The sequence below is a fragment of the Sus scrofa genome, chromosome 13 (genome assembly GCF_054392235.1).
Source record: "Sus scrofa isolate SSC_HxYL_T2T_F1_AM1 chromosome 13, Sscrofa_HxYL_maternal_Yorkshire_Landrace_v2.0, whole genome shotgun sequence".
NCBI classification, from domain to species: domain Eukaryota; kingdom Metazoa; phylum Chordata; class Mammalia; order Artiodactyla; family Suidae; genus Sus; species Sus scrofa.
The window spans coordinates 65132135-65153934 of NC_139395.1; the positions used below are offsets into that span (position 1 = coordinate 65132135).

Sequence of the window (21800 nt, forward strand, 5' to 3'; positions counted from 1 at the left end):
TGCTATAAAATTAGGTTGTGATGATCATTGTACAACTATAAATGTAATAAAATTCATTAAAAATTTAAAAAAAAATAAAAGTTCCCACTTGGCACATTGGCTTAAGGATCCCACGTTGCCACAGCTGTGACACAGGATGCAACTGCTGCTCAGGTTTGATCTATGAGGAATTTCCACATGCCGTGAGCATGGTCAAAAAATATATATATATTGGAAAACACCTCAAACTAAATCATACTTAAAGCTCTCTGGGAAAATAGAACTATTAAAACGAACTTGTAAACCAACCCAAGTTCACAACCCTCTTCAGCTATATCGGAAAAGAAGCTATGATTCTGTCTTCCAAGGGGAAATTCACATTTTTGAAGTGACAAATATTCCCAGGGATAGGTCTCCAGGATGCAAGTTGTTTTGTGTCCCAAACTCATGTGAACATCTGATGACAATTTCACAAAGATCCCTACATAGTTCATTTCAAGTGACTCAGGTTTCTGAAATTGTCAGCATCCTTCCACTACGTTACATTTGCTGCCCTCTGGTGGAGAAATAACGCAGCATACGGGGGGAAAAGGACAAAGAACAAATCTCTAGTTGAAGAAATAAAGGAGTTAACTCTGGCTTCCTTGGACATATAGATTTTTTTTTTTTTTTTTTTTTTTTTTTTGTCTTTTCTTTTGCCGCTCCCGCGGCATATGGAGGTTCCCAGGCTAGGGGTCGAATAGGAGCTTTAGCCACCGGCCTACGCCAGAGCCATAGCAACGCGGGATTGGAGCCGCGTCTGCGACCTACACCACAGCACACAGCAAGGCCAGATCCTTAACCCACTGAGCAAGGCCAGGGATTAGAACCCGAAACCTCATGGTTCCTAGCCGGATTCGTTAACCACTGCGCCAAGACGGGAACTCCAACTCTGGCTTCCTTTGAAAAGAAACTAACCTACCAATTGGCCCCTGCACCTGGGGTTTGGGGCTACAGAGGCCCATGTGGTCTCCTCAATCACTGTCAGGTAGAATTTTTAAAACAACAAAGGTAGCCCTTTGTGTTTTCTAATTCCTTAAAAATACTACCGCTAGCTAGACTCTTGTGGAACATTACCAATGCCATTTGCCTTAAAGAAAGATTCCCACCACCCAACCTGTGAAACTGAGGTGCATTTTTATTTTGTGTTTTTTAACGTGGAAGGCAAAATGAAACTTCAAACCACACCTAGCACCGCATCTATTCTCCCCTAATTAGCAGTTGGGTCCTACCTTCTCCTCTGTCTCTATCATCAAGGGATGAGTGAAGATGGGATCGTAAGAATATTTCCTTGTTTATACACAACCATCAGTAAGCCACTCTGCTAATCTAAGCCATTAAAAGCATTAATAAGCTTCCAACTAGGGTTTCCTAGGGCCGTGGTTCCTTTAATTGGCCAGCACGAACCACAAGTCTCTTGGGACGGTGTCAGGAGTCCTTCTGGACAGTGCACACAGGCTTCTGCAGTTAACTCTTTGCAGCTTGCTCCTGCTCTCAGGCTGTTTTGGATCCACCCAAAAACCTGACCAGAGTTTCTCAAGTCTGATGCTTGACTTTGTCACCAGCTGAGTGTTATTCTGGAAATAAAAGCCACAGGGCTACCGCAAGGCCCATAGAAAATTTGCAACACCTGCCTTGTCCCTTCCCCGTTGAACACACACACAACACCGCACACACCCCTTGCTGGACTAGACAGCCTCCCTAGAACAAGAGTAGTGGGCAAAGAAAAAGCAGGAAGAAACACGAAACTGATACACAAAGTACTCAGGTATCCTCAATTTACAAACAACATTTGAACATTGACAAGTAAAAAATCAAGAGAGGCCAAGAGAAAAATAGATAAAGGATAAGATAGTTCAGAGAAAAACAAATGCAAACAGTTCCCCCCCCCAGCACATTAGAAGAGTCTTTAGTCAAAAAGAAATGCAAGTCAAAACAATTAGAAGGCAGTTTTCATTACCATAGCCACAAAACAGTAAAACCTGACAGCACCCAGAGTTGATGACAGACTGGGGAAACATTATTGTCGGTGGAAGTAGAAGTTCAGAAGTTTTGGAGGGCACTTTGCACTATTAAAACTTTACTGCATTGCGTCAGACGCTGCAGGACACTCACCAAAACTCACGATCTCCTCTTGGACCCCATCCCATAGCTATGGTATGTTTCCTAGAAGCCCCTGCGGTAAGGCATGGCCATGGGACTCAGCTCCAGCCAATGGCAGCATCCAGGCGTGGCCATGGGACTCAGCTCCAGCCAATGGCAGCATCTAGCCCGGTTCATCAACGCCTCCCAGGTGTACCCTCTAGCCCATTTTCCTTCCTGCTGGCGGGGATGGAGATGACTCCAAAACAACCTTGGAGACCACAGGTTGAATGTAGTAGAGCCTTTTCTTTTTTTTTTTTTTTTCTTTTTTTTTTTCCAGAAAAATGTTTTTAATTGTACATCAACTGTACTTCATTTTAAAAAAGGAAAAAATGTTTTCTGCATTTACAAAACATACTTTAAAGTAGAAAAGCCTTAAATAAATCAAAATAATAAATATTCAAATTTTCACGCATCTCTACTAGATGATAAAATTGATGGACAAGAAATGTTCCTTTTAATTCTCAAATTTCCCCTATTTGGCCATCTGCTTTGCCTACAAGGTCATTCCTGATATCAAATATATACTTGCCACCTTGGTACTACACTACAGCACAAAAGAACAAGTGTACACAGAATTCTCTCTTTTTTTTTTTTTTTTTTTTTTTTTTTGTCTTTTGTCTTTTCAGGCCACACCCACAGCATATGGAGGTTTCCAGGCTAGAGGTCTAATTGGAGCTGTAGCCGCTGGCCTACACCATAGCCACAGCAAGGTGGGATCCGAGCCGAGTTTGCGAACTACATACACTACAGCTCACGGTAACACCGGATCCTTAACCCACTGAGTGAGGCCAGGGATCAAACCCGCAAGCTCATGGTGGTTCCAAAAAGACTACAGTAGAGGAGAATATCCAGCTTACATACTACCCACTCAAGGCTTCCATCCGACTTCTCACCTCCCCTGCCGCAGCTGAGTATTTGCTTGTACATAAGATATTGCATCTCTTGTGTACACAATTCAAATAATAATTTAGATTTACTTCTACAGTTCCACCTTTTACAAATTTAAAGGGTTATGGTACAAAATGAAGTTCGTCAGGAAGATTAAAAATGGAAGGTTCAGTCATGTCCCCCATTTCCTTCAAGTTTTAACCACTTTTTGTCATAATCCCTCAAATCTAGTTCCTGGAAATCTGGATGTGTGCTGGGGATAACCAGCCCCACTGAAATGCTTTGTATTTTTACCAGCTGACTCTCTACCTGCACCCAAGAAAAGAGATGTATATTAAACAGATAAGACTAATGACTTCAAATGCTCAATCCTTGAGACCAACCTCATCAAAAGACACACAGCATAATAACCAACTAGCCCTGGGCATCTTCACAACAGCCAAATGGTACTGATTTTATGCTGATCCATTACATTTTCAATCATTATTTCTGTCTTCTTGAAACTGTCACTTAAGGAAAATTGAGGCATGAGAGAGTTTAAAAATTTAAGCCTAAAATTGTGTCTTAATCTTAAATTAGCAGAATAACTAAGTGGAAAGCTTGACCTGCTGTGTACCTAAGGGTCAGGATACTGACCAAACTTCTCTACAATACTTTCTTGGCAAGAGACCTTATAATTCTGACTCACACATAGTCTAGGGTTCAAACATCGCTGTTTCACTAAAAAGTCAGAGCATGCCTGGCACTGCCACACCTCCAATTACTGAAGCAGAGACAGTAAATTAATTGTTTGGCAATGAGTCTGCTGACACATATAAATTATTCAGGAAAACACAATTCACTGGGGAGTTTCCAAGTCTATGTCACTTTCAACATAGATGTAACCAGGAAAGGAAAAAAGAAACACATACACACACTTAACTGAGTATTTTAATCTTTCTTTAGAAATAAGCAAAGTACAGCCATGGGTCTCATTAGAAATTATTGGAATGATTCTCTAAAATTTCAGACACATTGCATTTTAGTTTCTGTACAAAGATTACCACAGCTTTTTCCCCCTTTTCTTTCTTCTTTTTCAACCATTCACCACCTTTTCATAAAAGGATATAAAATTGTCTGAAAGTTCCCTTCACTATAGCTCTAGAAGTGTTCATTTAAGTTTATCAATAAAGATGTTTTTCCTCAAAGGAGGCTGGAGTATATAATTACAGAGTACTGCTGGTTTTCCAGGACTCTTTGAGGAAAATCATTACCAAAAAAAAAATGCAAGTGTACTTAGGGAAGGAAAAGAAAAAAAGGAAAACCTGGAGAACATCCTAAAAAGACATCTGGAGCAATACTCTTTAAGCATCAAATTGTTAAACTGCTTTATTCTGCTATATTTCATGCTTCCTCTGGTTATTTACACACCACCAAAAGCTCTTGTCAGTTACCTTTGTCTAAAATATGGACTCTGACATTTGAAAGCGTTTTATTAATTGATCTCAGAGGCAAATAACGAGCTTAAAGGGCTTACCTGTGTGTCCCCGGAGGTGCTGGCTGGAGGCGGACATCAGCTTACAGCACACCATTAACACATAGGCCAGAAAGAGCCAGTGTGACAGCAAAACTGACCTAGCCCAGACTCTCATCCTGCAGAGAAAGCAGGGCAAAAGTCAGTGAGGGCTGAGTGACATGACACGAGGCTCTTCAGCAAACACAACCCTGAGAAGGTGGGGAAAGCAGGAAGATGCTAGATGATGGACTTCTTTTCCCCCCAAGCAAACTGAAGGCCAATCAAACCTTATCTGCACTGTGCATTAACTCAATTTTCAATACAAATCTTCTATAATTAAAAGTTCTCCAGCTTAACTATAAGCCTTGCTGAGAAGTCTGTGAATCCCTAGGGTATAACTTGGATCACCCTGATAAAACATGAGGGTTATACACTATTTGATACCATGAAATTTGAAAAGCTACACACTTAGAGCTGCATTCAAATAAAAAAATATGTGGGTTTGCTCAAGTAAAGGTCTTAGCATTTGAAATTCCAACAATACTAGGTTCTGCCTGCCACATGTCTCATGATGTCTATCATAATAGGTCCACAGCAGTGGATCAAAGGAACCCCCTTTTCATATATACAAGATGTATAAATACTTATGGGCAGACAATAAAGCCAAGGCCCATGGGGTTGGGTTCCTGTTTGGGTAAGGCTAGAGGCAAAGCTTCTGAGGAAATTGTGGAAGGAAGGGTCTAACAACCGGCAACTCGCAGCCCCACTGCACTGCAACCAAAACCCTGACTCCATTCTTAAGGGAAACCACAGTCTTGGGGACCTGGTGCCCACATCATACTCTGGACAATGCACATAGTGTCTACTCCTGTCTGTCCAGCTTCAACTAGAATGTTCCAGGACATATGCATGATTTACTTTGTGGGGCTGTGAGAAACAGTCTCAAGAAAAAGACCATCCTCTGAGGTATGAAAACACCCATGCCACGCTCCTTAAAATCTCATGGAAAGAGACTTCAAATATAAACCCTATCCCAGATCCATTCTTTCCCCTTGTCCTGGTTGATTCCTACACCCTGCGTTTCCCAGGCTCCTGAATCACCTGAGTTTAACCAACAGGAGATACCATTAGGATCCCAGAGGGTAGATTTAACCAATAGGAGACACCAGCTGGATCCTGGAGGGTGGATTTAACCAATGGGAGACACTGGCTGGTTCCTGGAGGCTGGAAGCGAATTTCTCCCCACCTCCTCTGTCCTGGCAGGGACTATGGAGTGGACATTTCTCCTCCATGGCATCAATTCCCACCAGAAGAGCCCACTAAGGTTTCAGCTCCCACTGAGACTGGCAAGGAATACTGCCTTCCTTTATCCCACCAGTTTCAGGATGGCAGAAGCTTCCTGCTGTTGCTGATCTCTGGGCTGCCTCTGTATCTTCTCTGACTCTCTGACCATCTCTGACTCGTGCATCATGTGGGAAACCAGTGCCCTGAATTCAATTCCCTCTGTTCCACATTATCAGAATCGTTTCTTTCCCTGGCTGGATCCCAACAACAAATCCCAAATCACAAGTCTAAAGAGCCACTGTTCCAGATCTCAGGGGTAATTCCTGATCTGACTTCTTCTTTACAGACAATTCTATTCCAGGGTCAGGGGCAAATATAGCTACAAGTTCCCAGGACCTACAGCAAGTATTTACTCAACAATAGCTATCATTCCTTGGAAATATGTCTATGGAGAAGTAGGCAGATATTCAGCAATAATTCTTTATTTCATTCAATAATCCAGACTCGGAGTTCCCGTCATGGCTCAGCAGAAACAAATGGACCCGACCGGTATCTATGAGGATGCAGGTTCGATCCCTGGCCCCACTCAGTGGATTAAGGATCAGGCATTGCTATGGCTGCGGTATAGGCCAGCAGCTACAGCTCCAGTTCAGCCTCTAGACTGGGAACTTCCATATGCCACAGGTGCAGCCCTAAAAAGACAAAAAATAATAATAATCGTAATAATCCAGACCCCCAGTAAAAGGATTTCACAGTACTATGTCTACTGTGATACTGAAATTTCTTCTACATTCAACATTTTTGTACAAATGTAAAACAAAACTGGTTTTATCTTAAAAATCTCACCTTTTACCCTGCTGAATAGCTAAAACATTGCTATACAAACTGAAATAACTTCAAAGATAAGAGCTAAAATTTTTAAAACTCCCTAAATTCCAAAAAATTCAATGTAAAAGAAGGCTTTTATAAAGGCTCATCAACTCTAAGATACTCAGTTTTGCTAAATTCTTCATGCTTCATAAAGGTATCATCTCTAGGTATGTATTAAAATCATCTTACCTTGGAGACTTCATAAGATTTGGTTCCAGTCAAACACAATTATTCCAGGATATATTTCAGAGTGACTCCAAATTCCCATTTGTAGCTAGGATCAACCATTTCGGCAATGTCAAAAAATTACCTTAACTTGGAAGACCTATTTAAAAAACAAACAAACAAAAAAAAAAAAAACAGGATGCCATTAGCATTTTAATGTTAAAATGATACAGATTTCCAGTAGCAAAATAATGCTTTTTTTACAATGACACTTCCACCTTCAGGCAAGTGGTAGACAGCCAAATATGTCCATATTTGTAAAGTATATCCTAATAGATCAGGGGTGAGGAAGGTTACAAAATTCTGCACTCATTAACTAGCTATATATTAGTTAACAGAATACAGTTTTAAAGGAAAAGTTCCTCCTGAAGCAAAGCCATCTCAAATTTGACAGTGAGGAGTTCCCGTTGTGGCGCAGTGGTTAACGAATCCGACTAGGAACCATGAGGTTGCGGGTTCGGTCCCTGCCCTTGCTCAGTGGGTTAACGATCCGACGTTGCCGTGAGCTGTGGTGTAGGTTGCAGACGCGGCTCGGATCCTGTGGTGCTGTGGCTCTGGCGTAGGCCAGTGGCTACAGCTCCGATTAGACCCCTAGCCTGGGAACCTCCATATGCCGCGGGGAGCGGCCCAAAGAAATAGCAAAAAGACAAAAAAAAATTTGACAGTGAGTCCCCAACCATTCATGGTGCAATTCACTCTCTCACTTCATTAATCATGAGAAGAAATGAAACTGGAGATGACCAAATCGCAAGAGTTCTATAACCTGCCCAAGCTCACAGGCAGAGGAAAAGCCTGCATGAATATCTGAGTTCCTGTCTTTTTGTGATATAAACCTGAAGATGATGCTAACCAATGTGCAAGGATACTTTCTGAAAAATGTTGATGGGAGGCAGAGGACAAAAGTCTTTCCAATATAAAACACCATACCAAAAACAAACACACACACAAAAATGTGCTAATGCTGTAATTGAGACCCAACACTCCTCTTTAATGCACAGACCTAAAAGGACTTTCCTACTTCATCAAAACATTTTTCAAGAAGGACTCAGATGACTCAAACCAAAAGACATCTCGGGAAAAAAAAAAAAAAAAAGAACACGAAACTACATCATTCTTTTTTTTCTTTTTCCGCTACTCCCAAAGCATATGGAAATTCCTGGCTAGGGATGGAATCTGAGCCGGAGCTGCAACCTATGCCACAGCTGCAGCAATGCCAGATGCTTAACCCTCTGTGCCAGGCTAAGGATTGAACTAGTGCTTCCAAAGAGACAAGCTAGGTCATTAACACACTGCACTACAGTGGGAACTCCTAAACTACACCATTTTTAACATTGTTAAGTTAAATACATCCCTCTTGGGGTAGAGATCAGAGAGAAATAATGATAGGCATCAGTAAATATTTAAGTTGCAAATATAACATAAAAATGATCTTTGCAATATAGTCTAATTACTATTGAATCCTGTTGCACCCATTACAAATCACCACAAAGCACAACTGAGATTTTTCTCTTCTTTAGATTTCCCCAAAGATGTTTGTCTAGAGGATACTTTAGGTGACAGGCCTTGAGTGATTAGCTCTATGAGAGGAAAGTGGTTTTGAATAACTACATAAATATAAGTTATTCGAAAAAACCCACTGGAAAATGTTCATCTCCCAGATCCTCCAACTTTATTAAATATGTTTATCCTAATGTCCACCCAAGGGGACAACGTGACCTTCTATTATCAGAAAGAAAGAACACAGTATAATTTATCAGAACCCATCATAATGAACTCCCCACATATTAGAAACTAAAATGACCTTTCATAGCTAATATTTATCTTGGGTTCTTCACACAAAGGGAACCACTGGGGATTCTTTTTTCAATTCATTAAAAAAGAATGGATCCATCAGTGAAAAGAAATGTGATCTAATAGTTTATACACCAGACAAAAAGTTGGGAGTTTCATTTTAGGCTGAGCAGTAACGCATTCAATCAAATTTTCCCCAACTTTACCCTGGGCACTTGTTTAAAAGAATTAACTCTTTCTTGTCACTTCCTAACTTCAGTACATGAAAGACCACCAATAATTTTGTGGAAGTTCCCATTGTGACTCAGTGGGTTAAGAACCCAATATAGTGTCCATGAGGATGCGGGTTTAAATCACGGCCTTGCTCAGTGGGTTAAGGATTTGGTGTTGCCACAAGCTGCAGTGTAGGTCACAGATGTGACTGGAATCCACTGTTGCCATGGCTGTGATGCAGACTGGCAGCTGCAGCTCCAGTTCGACCCCTAGCCCAGGAACTTTTATTTGCCACAGGTGCAGCCATAAAAATTTAAACACATAATAGTTTTGTGCATGACACCAAGACCATTTACTTCCAGTCACTTTATTTCCCTCTTGGTTGTTTCCCAACAATAGCACAACCCTTTCTATCACTCTGCTTTAAACGTCATCAGTTTTTAAAGAGTCTAGATGTTTACAATGATGAAAGACATTGCTCATACCCAGGACTAAAAAAATAATAATAATAACATGTCTAGTCATTCTCAGAATGAAAACAAAGACAGCATGTGAATGCTAGCTTTCATTTTTCATCTTTCACTTTACAATGTTGGTATTTTGTGGAATCGTTCTTTTACAACAAAAGATCAGAATGCCTGTTTATGTTTCCTGATACCAAGAAATCTGGAGCTTCGCAGGCAGAGGAGACCATTCTCCAGATGTTTACTTTATTCCTGTTGTACACAAGAAAGAATTCTGCCTGTGCTTGATTTCTTATCATGGAAATAGCGACCTCTACCTTTCTTTTCTCTTAACCTAATTCCCTTATTAGTAGGGTGAATTCCTTACAAGGATTATTCTTTGGAAATACAGCTATTTACTCATTATAGATAAGCACCTTCAGAAAGTCTCTGAGGTCAATTTGGTTACACCCATCTCATTGCACACACGTCAATCTGAACAGCATAACATATTCCTCATCTTTTCATTCTAAAATCTACAATGATGAAAGAGCATAGTTCCTTTTAATTTTTATTTTATTTTATTTTCGTCTTTTTAGGGCCACAGCCATGTCCTATGGAAGTCTCCAGGCTAGGGGTCAAATCAGAGTTGTAGCCACCAGCCTACACTGCAGCCACAGCAACACAGGATAGGAGCCACATCTGTGACCTATATGCCATAGCTCACGGCAATGCCAGATCCTTAACCCACTGAGCAAAGCCAGGGATGGAACCCACATCCTCATGGATACTAGTCAGATTCATTACCGCTGAGCCACAATGGGAACCCCACACAGTTCCTTTTAAACTCACAAGACACAATGACCTTAAACCTGAACCTATTCAGGAGGAAAAAGCAGACCAACTCAAATCTGAGAGACATTTTGCAACATAATTGCTCTGTATTCTTAAAAAGTGTCAAGGTTATGAAAGACAAAAAAGAAATGTGAGGAATTATTCCTAATAAAGGAGCAATACAAGACAACAAAAAGAAATTGTGATCTTGAACTAGGAAAACCACGCCTTCTCAGAATGAACTGTACAACATATTCCCATATACCTCATACACATATACACACTCACATACACACACACACAGAGCTATAAAGGACATTGCTGGGACAATTAACAATTTCTAAATATAGCCTAGAGATTAAATTGCAGTGCTACATCAACATTAAATTTCCTAATTTTGATCATTACACTATAGTTAAGAGAATGTCCTCATTACTAAAAATACTCCTTGGGATATTTAAAAATAAAAGGGCAAATGTCTTCAATGTATTTTCAAGTGATTCTGAGGCTCAGAGTGAGAGGAAAAAAGGGAAGAGGAAAGGAAAGTAGGGAAGGAAGAATGAATGAATGTACGAACATAAAAACAAACCAACAAAATGTAAGCAATTGGTGAATCCAAGTAAAGGATATATAGAAATTCTTTAGTTTTTCAACTTTTCATTAAGTCAGAAATGGTATCCAAAGAATACATTAAATATTCACTAAAAAGGATTCAGCTGGAATTCCCTGGGGGCCTAGAGGTTAAGACTTAGGCATTGTCACTGCTGCAGCATGAGTTAGATCCTTGGCCTAAGAACTTCCCCATGCTGTAGGCAAGGCCAAAAAAAAAAAAAAAAGATAGCCAAGGAGTTCCCGTCTAGGCTCAGTAGAAACAAATCTGACTATCTCCATGAGGACGAAGGTTCAATCCCTACCTTTGCTCAGTGGGTTAAGGATCCAGCATTGCCGTGAGCTGTGGTGTAGGTCATACCCATGGCTTGGATCTGGCACTGATGCGGCTGTGGTGTAGACCTGGGCTGCAGCTCCAATTCAACCCCTAGCCTGGGAACCTCCATATGCCGTGGGTGTGGCCCTAAAAAGACAAAAAAGAAAAAGAAAGAAAAAACTGGTTTAAAGAAAAAAAAAGTCAAAAGGCTTCAGCTTATCACATATACTAAAATGATTTAAAACTTACTATCAATCTTAAACAAGAGGAGAATTGACAATTGGAATGTTCTGGCCAATTTGACTCTCTGAACAGTCACCCAAATGCCCAGATGAAGTTTATTTGTTTTTACTTAAAAAGTACTTACATAGTGCTTATATGGGATAGGCACTGCATTAAGCACATTAAAGTACTAACTTTAGGATTTACTTATATCCTGCTGTGGAAATGAGGAAATTAGGCATCCAGAGGACAAAGGACTTGCCCAAGGTCACTCAGCTGGCAAATGGCTCAGCCAAGATTCAAACTCGAGCCTCCAGCACCTAAGTACCTACTGTTTCAATTCTTGTAAAAATACTTTCAAAAAGTATTAGTCCTTTTGCATGCTTTAGTAAATAGACTGAAAATAAAGCTACCTTTCTTCAGGAATTCAAGAATTTGTGATCAACTTAAAAATAAAAATTCTGTCTGCAGATCCACATGTGTAGACCATTGGACTGAATTAGCAACCAGACCCTGGTTTGGAGCCTAAACTATTTTAGATTAACCCCTAAATAAAATTTTCCCCATCTCTGAAAAGCTGGTGAAAAACAGTGATTCTGATTTGCTGCAGATTTATTGAAGGCTTAATGTCATTTTCCAAATTAAGACTAAACATACAAAAATTCTGAAGACCTTGAGCATTCAGGCTGCCATTTTTCAAACAGATGGAAAACAAAGGCACTTCAGATCAGAACTCCTTGAAAACACTTCAGGGAGAAGATAGCAGAGCCAGAACATAACCCACAAAGGCTAAATGACTTCTGTCGATTTCTATGAAGGCATTCAGCATCGAAATAAAACAAAACAAAACAAAACAAAATGGATTTTTCGTCAGTGCATCCACTCAGACTCACTTCCTGACAAACTCCAATTCAGAGGCATTTTGAATACAGCACAGCAGAGTCTCGTTTAAAAACAAAGAGTCCTCCAGCAACTCCTCAGCACTGTCCTTTCCTGCCTGCCCCCACTCACCTAGGTTTCCAAGTCCATCTTGCATCACTCCCATGGAGTGGGGAATATTCGAATAATTAGCTACTTCCAGATTCACCATCAGTTCATCTCACCTCCCGGGGTGGGATCTACTGGGATGGCCTGGGAACTGCAGTTCTCAGCCCCTCAGGCATCAGGGCAGAGGTGGAAATAATTCTTCCAGCTAACGATGTAAGAGGTTGATGCCCTTAAGAGTTTAGATATCATGGTGAATCATTTTTCCACATTAATTTCAAATCCATCAAGACAGAAGATGATAGAAGAGAGGAATGTTTCCTAAATGAGCACTTGGGTTTGGGGAGTTCTGAGTGGAAAGGGATGAAAAGATGGTCCCACTGTGAGAGCTTGAAAACCAATGGAAATTTTGAAACGGAAGTTGCCTCCATAAAATAATTCATCATTTCTTCAGAGAGAAAGGAAGAAAGATGCTTCCATTTTTAGTTGCCTAAGTAACACAACCACACTGGATTGTCTTCTGGAAATTTACAGCTTTTCCACAAAAGTATGCCATCCAAATGCAACCTCTCTTTTGACAAATTTATCCTGGAACAAGACAAGTATTAATGAGTATCTTATATTTAAGAGGGAGCTGATGAAAGCAAATGTACTTAATAGGTTATCGACGCTTTTGTGAATATATTTCAAGCACTGATACATGGTTGATGCCCAGCTGAGCTACCAATTACAACTCACATGATGCACGGAATTACTTTGTCTTAGTGCATGTTCACTATCGTACATTAAAGCGAGCAGGTTTGTCCACCAAAACGAACATCTGAGATTACTTTTTTTACTGCTTGCTTAAAAACATCAGTGAAGAATTTAGCCCTTCATTTTACAACATACTAAAGCATGTTCGCAGTGAGCCATTAAAGACAATAACTGTCTATTAAATAGTAAAGAATTGTGTAAAATTTTATAAACAGCATTTTAATTTCAAGTGTTGCCAACACCATCTCATTTAAATTAGGTGGTAGAGTTCTTCAAAAGTGCTCTTCTGGGGAGAGAAGACTGAAAGATAATAAATAGATATGCTGTGGTTTTATAAGGTTCATACTCTGTCGCTGTAAGAACTGAGAAATTCCTTACAACCACACACAGCATCTTTTTGTGCAGTGACACATTCCTTTCTAATGGAAGTGTGGGCAAACAGTGCTTTTTGTTAATGAAGGAAAAGTCTAGCCTAAGAGTGACCAGGAAATATATAAAAGCAATCACTACTAATTGATAATGGTTCATGTAGAGCCAGTATACATAAAACAGAGATAACAAACCTGCAAGTTACATAAAATAAAATGTGCTCACCAGTTTCAGGGACACCCAGTATGACTCCACAGCTTGTTGTCAAAGATACACTGCCCAGGTCTGGGACTGAACAAATGTGAGCTGTGATGGCAATTGAGCCATAAATCTCTTAAGGCCCAATTATCCTTCCTGCAAAGGGTTTATTTCTTTTAATTAGACTGGTTTTTTAATTGGGAATTTTCCTCTCATTTCTAATTTTTCCAAGAATCAAAACAGTGTCCAAGGATTTTATTTAGGATAATCACCAGCATACCATTTTGGAGGCTACCCACAAGTTGCCAAAAATTGAAGTTTTATCTACAAAGTTTTTATGTGATATGATCTAACTACTGTATAAGAGTCATAAAAATAAGTTGTACCTAAATGTCAATAAGAGCATGTCTAGGATGTTGATGGTTACACTTCTGGGGTGAGGGTTGTCTGTTCACTGACAAACAGAATGCAGACCTCTTGAGGGGCAGGATGGTCTCTTAATTCTCTTCTACCCTAATCTCAAACATAATGCCCTATACACCATGGGTGTTAAGTGTGTTTTGTTTAAAAAGTGAATGCCTGTAAGTCTCTACTTTTACTGAAAAATGAACAGTCATGTCATTTCTGTGCTCCCCTAATTCCTCACCTGGAAACTAACATAGTTCAACAAGACAATCACCAAGGTGATTTCCAACTGTAACAATGACTCCCAGAGCATTTTAGGAAAAATACGGTAAGATTCAGCTATTAATAGTCTACAGCTAGCTCACGGACATATATACACAGTAAATTAAACTGCAGCAGGATTACATAGCAAGACAATGACTACTGCAGGCAATATTGGCCACTTTAATCCATTCGTGGAATAAATGCTTCTTAAAAGCTTAATCTAAACCTTTATTAAATTGCTGACCTCAAAATTATCTTTCTTTTGACAACAGTGCCCTCTTGTGGCAACACGAAGGAAATCTCTTGACTGTGCTAGCGTGTTAACTAATTTACATGTTTTTATTATGTGTTTTATTTTTTAATAAAATAATATTCATAAATAGAATGTAATTATCCTTAAGTAAGAATAATACACTATATAGTTTAAATAATTTCACACTAAATGGCATCACAAAAAGTTAAATCAAAATACAATAAGAGCTTCCAAGTGAAATGGTAATTATTTATATGGAACATACATACATATATATATTACACATACATACATATAATAAGCACAAGCATAATAGGATTCATTATTTATTGGTTCTCCCTGTTACTTCTTTAACATAAATCCATGCTACTATCTATCAAAGTTCCCCAAGCTATTTAAAGATGCTCTAAACACTCGGCCTATACATACTGAAAGCATGCCAGGTATGCTTTATGCCAGGACATGCTGGGGAAATTAAGAATAAGACCTGTTCCTGTCTATGCAAAAGTGACAAACTAATTGGAAAAGGAATTCTTGCGGCAACCAAGAGAATAGGTCATTAATATTTGCCATTGTTTTCTGGAATAATGAGAAGAAAGACTTTGACAATGTTAAGAAGAGTAAGATAAGTGAGGATGCCTGTAATCCAGGAAAACTACCTGGAAGAGGCAACAACATGGAGGAGTAAAAGGAATAAAGAATTCTATGAGGGAGTTCCCACTGCGGCTCAGCAGGTTAAGGACCCAAATTGTCTCTGTGAGGATGAGGGTTCGATCCCTGGCCTTGATCTGTGAGTTAAGCTTCCAGCATTGCTGCAAGCTGCAGCACAGGTTGCAGATTTGGCTCAGATCCAGTGTGGCTGTGGCTATGCCATAGGGCTGCAGCTGCAGCTCTGATTTGATTCCTAGCCCAGGAACTTCCATATGTGGAATGGGCAGCCATTAAAAAATAATAATAATAATTAATTTTTAAAAATGTGTTTGGGGAAAGAATAAAGATGTGTTCAGGAATTATTTAATTTTTTTTTGGTTGGTCAGTTGGTTGGTTTTTCTTGAGGGGGAAAAACCTGCATATGCATGTGAGTCTATTTTGTTTTGTTCCAATTTGATCTGGCGGAGGAGGTGGAAGGGCCTCTGAAGGAAACCACACAGAGAAAGGGGGAAGGGAGAGAATAGGGAAGGCAGGCTGACCACAGGGGGAAGTCACAAAAAACAGCTGAGCAGCCTCCTACCTTCTGTCCATGCTCACTGCAGAGTCACCTCTGCATGATTCCCTCAACAAGTATTTTTTGAGCAACTCATCTGCACCAGGCCCTGTATTGGGTGATGGGCCCAGAAGATGGATAGGCTCCCAGGTGTTCCAGAGTTTGCACTGCAGCATGAGAAGAAAGACAACAGCTACATACGCATTATTAAGATAACTGCAGGTTGAGATAACTGTGAGAGAGAAAGCAAAAGTTGAAGAGTGTGGCTGGGTTTGGAGGAGGAGAGGCTACAAGGATGGGGTGTTCGGGGAAGGCCTCTCTGAGAAAGTGACTCTAAACCTGATGATGAATGATATCGAGAGGACTCCCAAGGGAAGAGCGTCCTAGGTGGAGAAATGGCACAGTCCTGCAGAGGCCTAAAGCCAGAACAAGCTGGGTGTGGTCATGGAGTAAAGGGGCAGTCAGAGCAGCTAAAGGAAGGCGAGGGAGGCACAGAAAGGTCAAGGGGGTCCCAGGAAGAGATCACACTGGAGCTGGCAGGTCACAGTGTGGAGCTGGGACTTGATGCCAACTGTGATACGAGAGTTGTAGGCAGGAGAGAAACAGAACATGGTGTGGGTCTGCAGATGATCTGTCCAACGGCTGGATGGAGAAAGCCATCTGGGGAGCACAAGTAGAAAATGGGAGACTACTACAGCAGTCCAAGCCAGAGAGAGGGATGGACTGAAATAGGACAGTGACAGGAGAGCCCAAGAAAAATTGATGTTCCAATGCCAGCTTAAAACACTATCTAGCATAAAACAGATGTTTAGTAAATTCATGTATGGGATTTAGAATAGATGGTCAATTAGGTCCTACGCATAGCACAAGGAACTGCGTCCAATCTCTTGGGATAGAACATGATGGGCTGTCTCACTTTGCTGTACAACAGAAATTGGCACAACATTGTAAATCAGCTATACTGCAATAAAAAATAAAATTATAAAAATAAATAAATACATGTGAATGAATGAGTGAGTGCTTAAGTCTGCCAGCAAGAAAAGTCCCATTTTGCAATCTCCCTATTCTGTCTAGGGCTGGAGACTCTGTTACACGTAAGTGCAACGTAATTACTAACTGCCTTCTGGAGGCCCTCAAGAAAAGAAAAACTGGTGAAACATTTTATCAACTGTTTGCTGGGGGTGGGGGTGGAGTCAGTCTAAAGTCTCAACCTAGAAGTACAAGAGAATGAATTTGACAAGATGTTTCAAAGCAGAGCACTGATGAAGTCAGGCCCCTTTAAGATGTATTCTCACGCCCACTCCTGGGTATCTGAGACACTCCATCAGGGTCAAATAATGAACTAACTCACAAGGTTCAAGTCTCTGGTGTTGGTACCAAGAATACTGGTTCTTAATCTTACAGTACTTTTCACCCTATAACATTTTTACTCTTCCCTTTGGCTATCAGAGCCAAATTTAGAGTCCACCCTAAGTGAAAAGGACCTTTTGCCAAGCATTTCATATACTAACCTTCTGCTTCGTTGTCCATATTTTCCCTTTTCTCCAATTTAATAAAATATTTTTAAAGGCTTTCTCAAATCTGCTTGGATGGGGGCAAGTACAAATACGTGAATATATAAACAAGACAGCATAAGCTTTAAAAAGATCAGAATTCACCTTGTCCTGTCTCCTCATCCACTTCCTTTTCATCTACTCATTCAACTTGCCAGACCAAAACTCAAAACTCCCACTTTGCCATGGTTGCCTCAGGGAAAAGCATTATTTCCAAATAATAAAATGAAATAGGCTACCTAGACTACATAACATAGGAACTAAGAGGTGACGAACCACTTTGGGATTCATTGATGGCTTTCTTGGTAGACAGCAGAACATGAGCGAATGGAACAGAGGACTAAGTAAGATTTGGTTTAAAGTGAGTAAGGCTGTTCCCCTCGTGGCTCAGTGGTTAACAAACCCGACTAGTATCCATGAGGATGGGGACTCGATCCCTGGCCTTCCTTAGTGGGTTGAGGATCCAGCATTGCCAAGAGCTGTGGTATAGATCAAAGACAGTTAGGTTCTTAACCTGCTGAGCAACAGCAGGAACTCCACTTTAGAAGACTTTCAAAGCCAGGAAGAATGACCTCCCTTTCCAGGGATGAGTTGAGGCCCTCAAGATAATAAATGGACTCTTAATCCCCCAAAGGGAGCAATGTGAAAACTAAGATTATCATAATCTGCTGCATAACATAAAAATGCACACCATGCAGATTTATCCTTGTGACCTACAGGACCTTCACCCTTTAATTAAAATACCAGAGGCCCCTGAAAACCCATCAATTATAGTCAATGTCAATGTATTTTTGGTATCTGGGGCCAGGGAAGCAGAAACCATAAAGTTCTAATATCAACCAAGAGAAGTTTCCTCTTTCTAAGCCTTAGAATTGAGACTAAGAAACAGTTGATCATTCTGAAATAAGCTGTGGAAGGAGAGAGATAGACATTTGGGGGCTATGGGACGACCATCCTTCTCTCATCACATACATGGGGAGACAAAGGAAGCTCATCATCCCAGAGATGAGATCTCACAGATCCGCAAAGAGCAGAAATGACCCAGGGGAGCAGAATCGTGTCCTTGAAGGTTGTTCTATTTTTACCCTTTCCTTGGCCTGCCTACACCCCTTTCATTGCATTCCACAAGAATGGCTATAATTTTTTTTATTTTTTTTTCTTTATATATATATATATTTTTTTTTTCCCCACTGTACGGCAAGGGGATCAAGTTATCCCTACATGTATACATTACAATTACATTTTTTTCCCCACCCTTTGTTCTGTTTTTTAAAATAATAAGAGGTTTCATCTTTGGCCTCACTGCAGTGAATTTTTAATTGAATCCAAAGAAAATGGTCCCATTTCATTGGTAGGGAAACTGAGCTGCCAGGAATTGCCTTCCCCAGTCTGCAAAGCTAATCAGTAGTGGAGCTGGGCTTCCTACTTCAGCTGTCCAACATGGGCAACTCTGTCTGTACTGTCCAATTGGCAGCTACTAAGCCACCATTCAAACTAACTTAAATGAAGTCACATTTGAAATTGAGTTCATCCATAGAGAACAGACTTGTGGTTGCCAAGGAGAAGGGGGGAAAGAGTGGAATGGATGGGGAGTTTGGGGTTAGTAGATGCAAATTCTATTACATGTAGAATGGATAAGCAATGATGTCCTACTGTATAGCACAGAGAACTATATCCAGTATCTTAGGATAGACCATTATCAATGATATTATGAGAAAAGAATACATATACATGTACGACTGGGTCACTTTTTTGTACAGCAGAAATTGGCACAACATTGTAAATCAACTGTAATTTTTAAAATGTAAAAAGTAAAATAAAATTGAATTCATCAATGGCACTAGTTCCAGTTCAAGTGCTCAGTAGCTCCATGTGATGACTGCTGTGGCAGCAGATACAGAACATCTCACCATTGCAGAAATTTCCATGGGACAGTGCTAGGCTCCTGACGCAACAATTCTCTTAATTTCTAAAATCTGAAATGAACTGCAGATGCTCACTTCAGCAATGGGAAGATTCACCATCATAGCTCATCGGTAATGAACCCACCTAGTATCCATGAGGATACAGGTTCAATTCCTGGCCCCACTCAGTGGGTTAAGTATCTCGTGTTTGCCATGAGTTGTGGTGTAGGTCGCAGGTGTGACTCAGATCTGGCATTGCTGTGGCTGTGGCACAGGCTGGCAGCTACAGCTCCAATTCAACCCCTAGCCTGGGAACTTCCATATGTCACAAGTGCAGCCCTAAAGAGAGAAAGAGAGAGAGAGAGAGATGAAGTGGTACCACTGGAATGTGGAGAGATGTCTGGCCATGCCAAAGTCTGGGTTCTTGTCTGCATAGTTTCCAATCCTTTCAATAGACAAATCATTGAAACTCTCTGAACCTCAAGTTCTTCATCTTAAATATGGATGTTAAAATAGCTACTCGGGTTACTGTGGATTCAAATGAGGCCTGGTACAGGGAAGGCTTTGTGGACCCCACTTGTATTAACATGAGTTGTTATCATGATTAAGAGCAGCAGTGTTCAACCACTTCCAGAACCCATATTAATGCCTGGCTCTGTTCTAGCAGCTCCCTGGTAGCTCACTGGCTTAAGGATCCAATGTTGTCACTGCTGTGGCTCAGGTTCGCTCCCTGGCCCAGGATCTTCTGCATGCCAAGGGCACAGCCAAAAAAAATTTTTTTTAATAAAAAATAAAGCCTGGCTCTATTCTAAGAGTTTTCTATGCATTAACTCACTTCATCTTCTCCACATGCTTTTAGTTCCTATAATTATCCTCATTCACAGAGAAGCAAATATGGATTCAGGGAAGTAATTTGACTTGCCCAAGGTCAATGACCAAGTGGCAGAGCTGGAATCTTAGCCCATGTTCCAGAAGCTGCTCTCTCAACTACTGGGTACACCACCTTTCCAATATCTAAAAATGGGCATGTGTGGGTCACTTTCCTGTACAGCAGAAATTGGTACAACACTGTAAATCAACCACACTTCAATAATTTTTAAATGGGCATGTACCCCTCCCTCCCTTTTACGCCCACCACCATTTTTTCAGCTAATACTTATACAATTCAATTCATATATGCACAATCCAGTTATAATCTTGCCTTATGGGCTTTTGCTTCTAATATTTTTATCTCATGTGTATACATTTTTGTATATAGGTATGAGATGCTTACTGCACACAAAATGTCAAAACAAAAAGCAGGGAGGAGTACCCATCATGGTTCAGTGGTTAATGAATCCAACTAGGATCCATGAGGACTTGGATTTGATCCCTGGCCTTGCTCAGTGGGTTAAGGGTCTGGTATTGCCATGAGCTGTGGTGTAGATCGCAGATGTGGCTCATATTTCACATTGCTGTGGCTGTGGTGTAGGCCAGCAGCTACAGCTCCAATTAGACCCCTAGTCTGGGAGCCTCCATATGCAGAGAATGCAGCCCTAAAAAGATAACAGACAAAAATTTTTTTAATTAAAAAAAAAAGCAGGCTTATTTACTCTATGACATTCTACAGAGGAGTAATAAGTGAACAGATTCTGCTTGCAAAAACTTGACAAACCAAGTTAGTAAAATAACTTTCCAAAGTATTTTCAGTCTACTAAGAAATTTCAGACACCATTGGTTCTCCCAATCAATGGTCATTTCTACAATAAATGAAAGGAACCAAAAAAAAAAAAAGCAGAGACAGAAATCCTGAGATAACATCCCAGAATCATTACTCTCATCATTAACACTCCCTGACCTGTAACAACAGCAGGTGCAGTGCAAGATGATGCTTTGCTGCAACCAAAATACACCAAGCATCTCTTGTGAGGCAGATGCTGGAGCAAAAGACTACCACTCATCCAGCAAACAAGAGCTTCGGCCTAGGCCTAGAAGCGCCTGCCAATCCTGAGAACGGGGCTTCTGAATCTGGGGCCCTCAGATAGAATTCAGGGGTCCATGAACTGGCACGAGGGTAAAAAGACATCTTCATTTTTGCTAACTCCTATTTGAAACTCATTCCTTTTGATTAGTCATGTCAGCCACACACCAGAGGGATACTGAGCAGTTCCTATGACTCAGTCCCAAACAGAAAGCACAGGCATTTTCAAATCATCGTGGCTTGTTGCAGACACCTCAAAACAGGTGCCCATCACAACCTCATAAGTATATAGTTAATGGATCAGCCTGTAGATTGTGTTGTTTAATGCACTCATACAGAAGCACATGTGTTCTACATCACAAAATCATGTTTTGATCACTACATTTCTGTAGAGTTGCCTTCTTTTATAATCCTTCTGTTTTAGGTGATTTAAAATATTATTTTGAGATGGGATCCACTGGCTTCACCAAACCTCCCAAAGGACTCATGGCAAAGAAGAGGTTAAAGGATTTGCAAACTAATGTGTAAAACCATATCTCCATGTGCAATATCACAGCTACCTTATCCCTTTTCCCCCACCCCCACCCTATGTAAACT

General features: G+C 40.5%; 1 protein-coding gene across 2 annotated transcripts in view; it reads right to left on the minus strand.

The window, feature by feature from the left end:
* The window catches only part of TAFA4 (TAFA chemokine like family member 4), a 208457-nt gene that overhangs the window by 151878 nt on the left and 34779 nt on the right, over positions 1-21800 (minus strand). For both annotated transcript variants that reach the window (XM_005669718.4, XM_013981874.3), the window contains exons 2-3: positions 6890-7025; positions 4568-4683 (exon numbers count right to left, since the gene is read on the minus strand). In XM_005669718.4, coding sequence (XP_005669775.1) covers positions 4568-4683; positions 6890-6903 — 130 coding nt within the window. In that variant the 5' untranslated portion in view covers positions 6904-7025. The remainder of the gene's footprint in view (positions 1-4567; positions 4684-6889; positions 7026-21800) is intronic.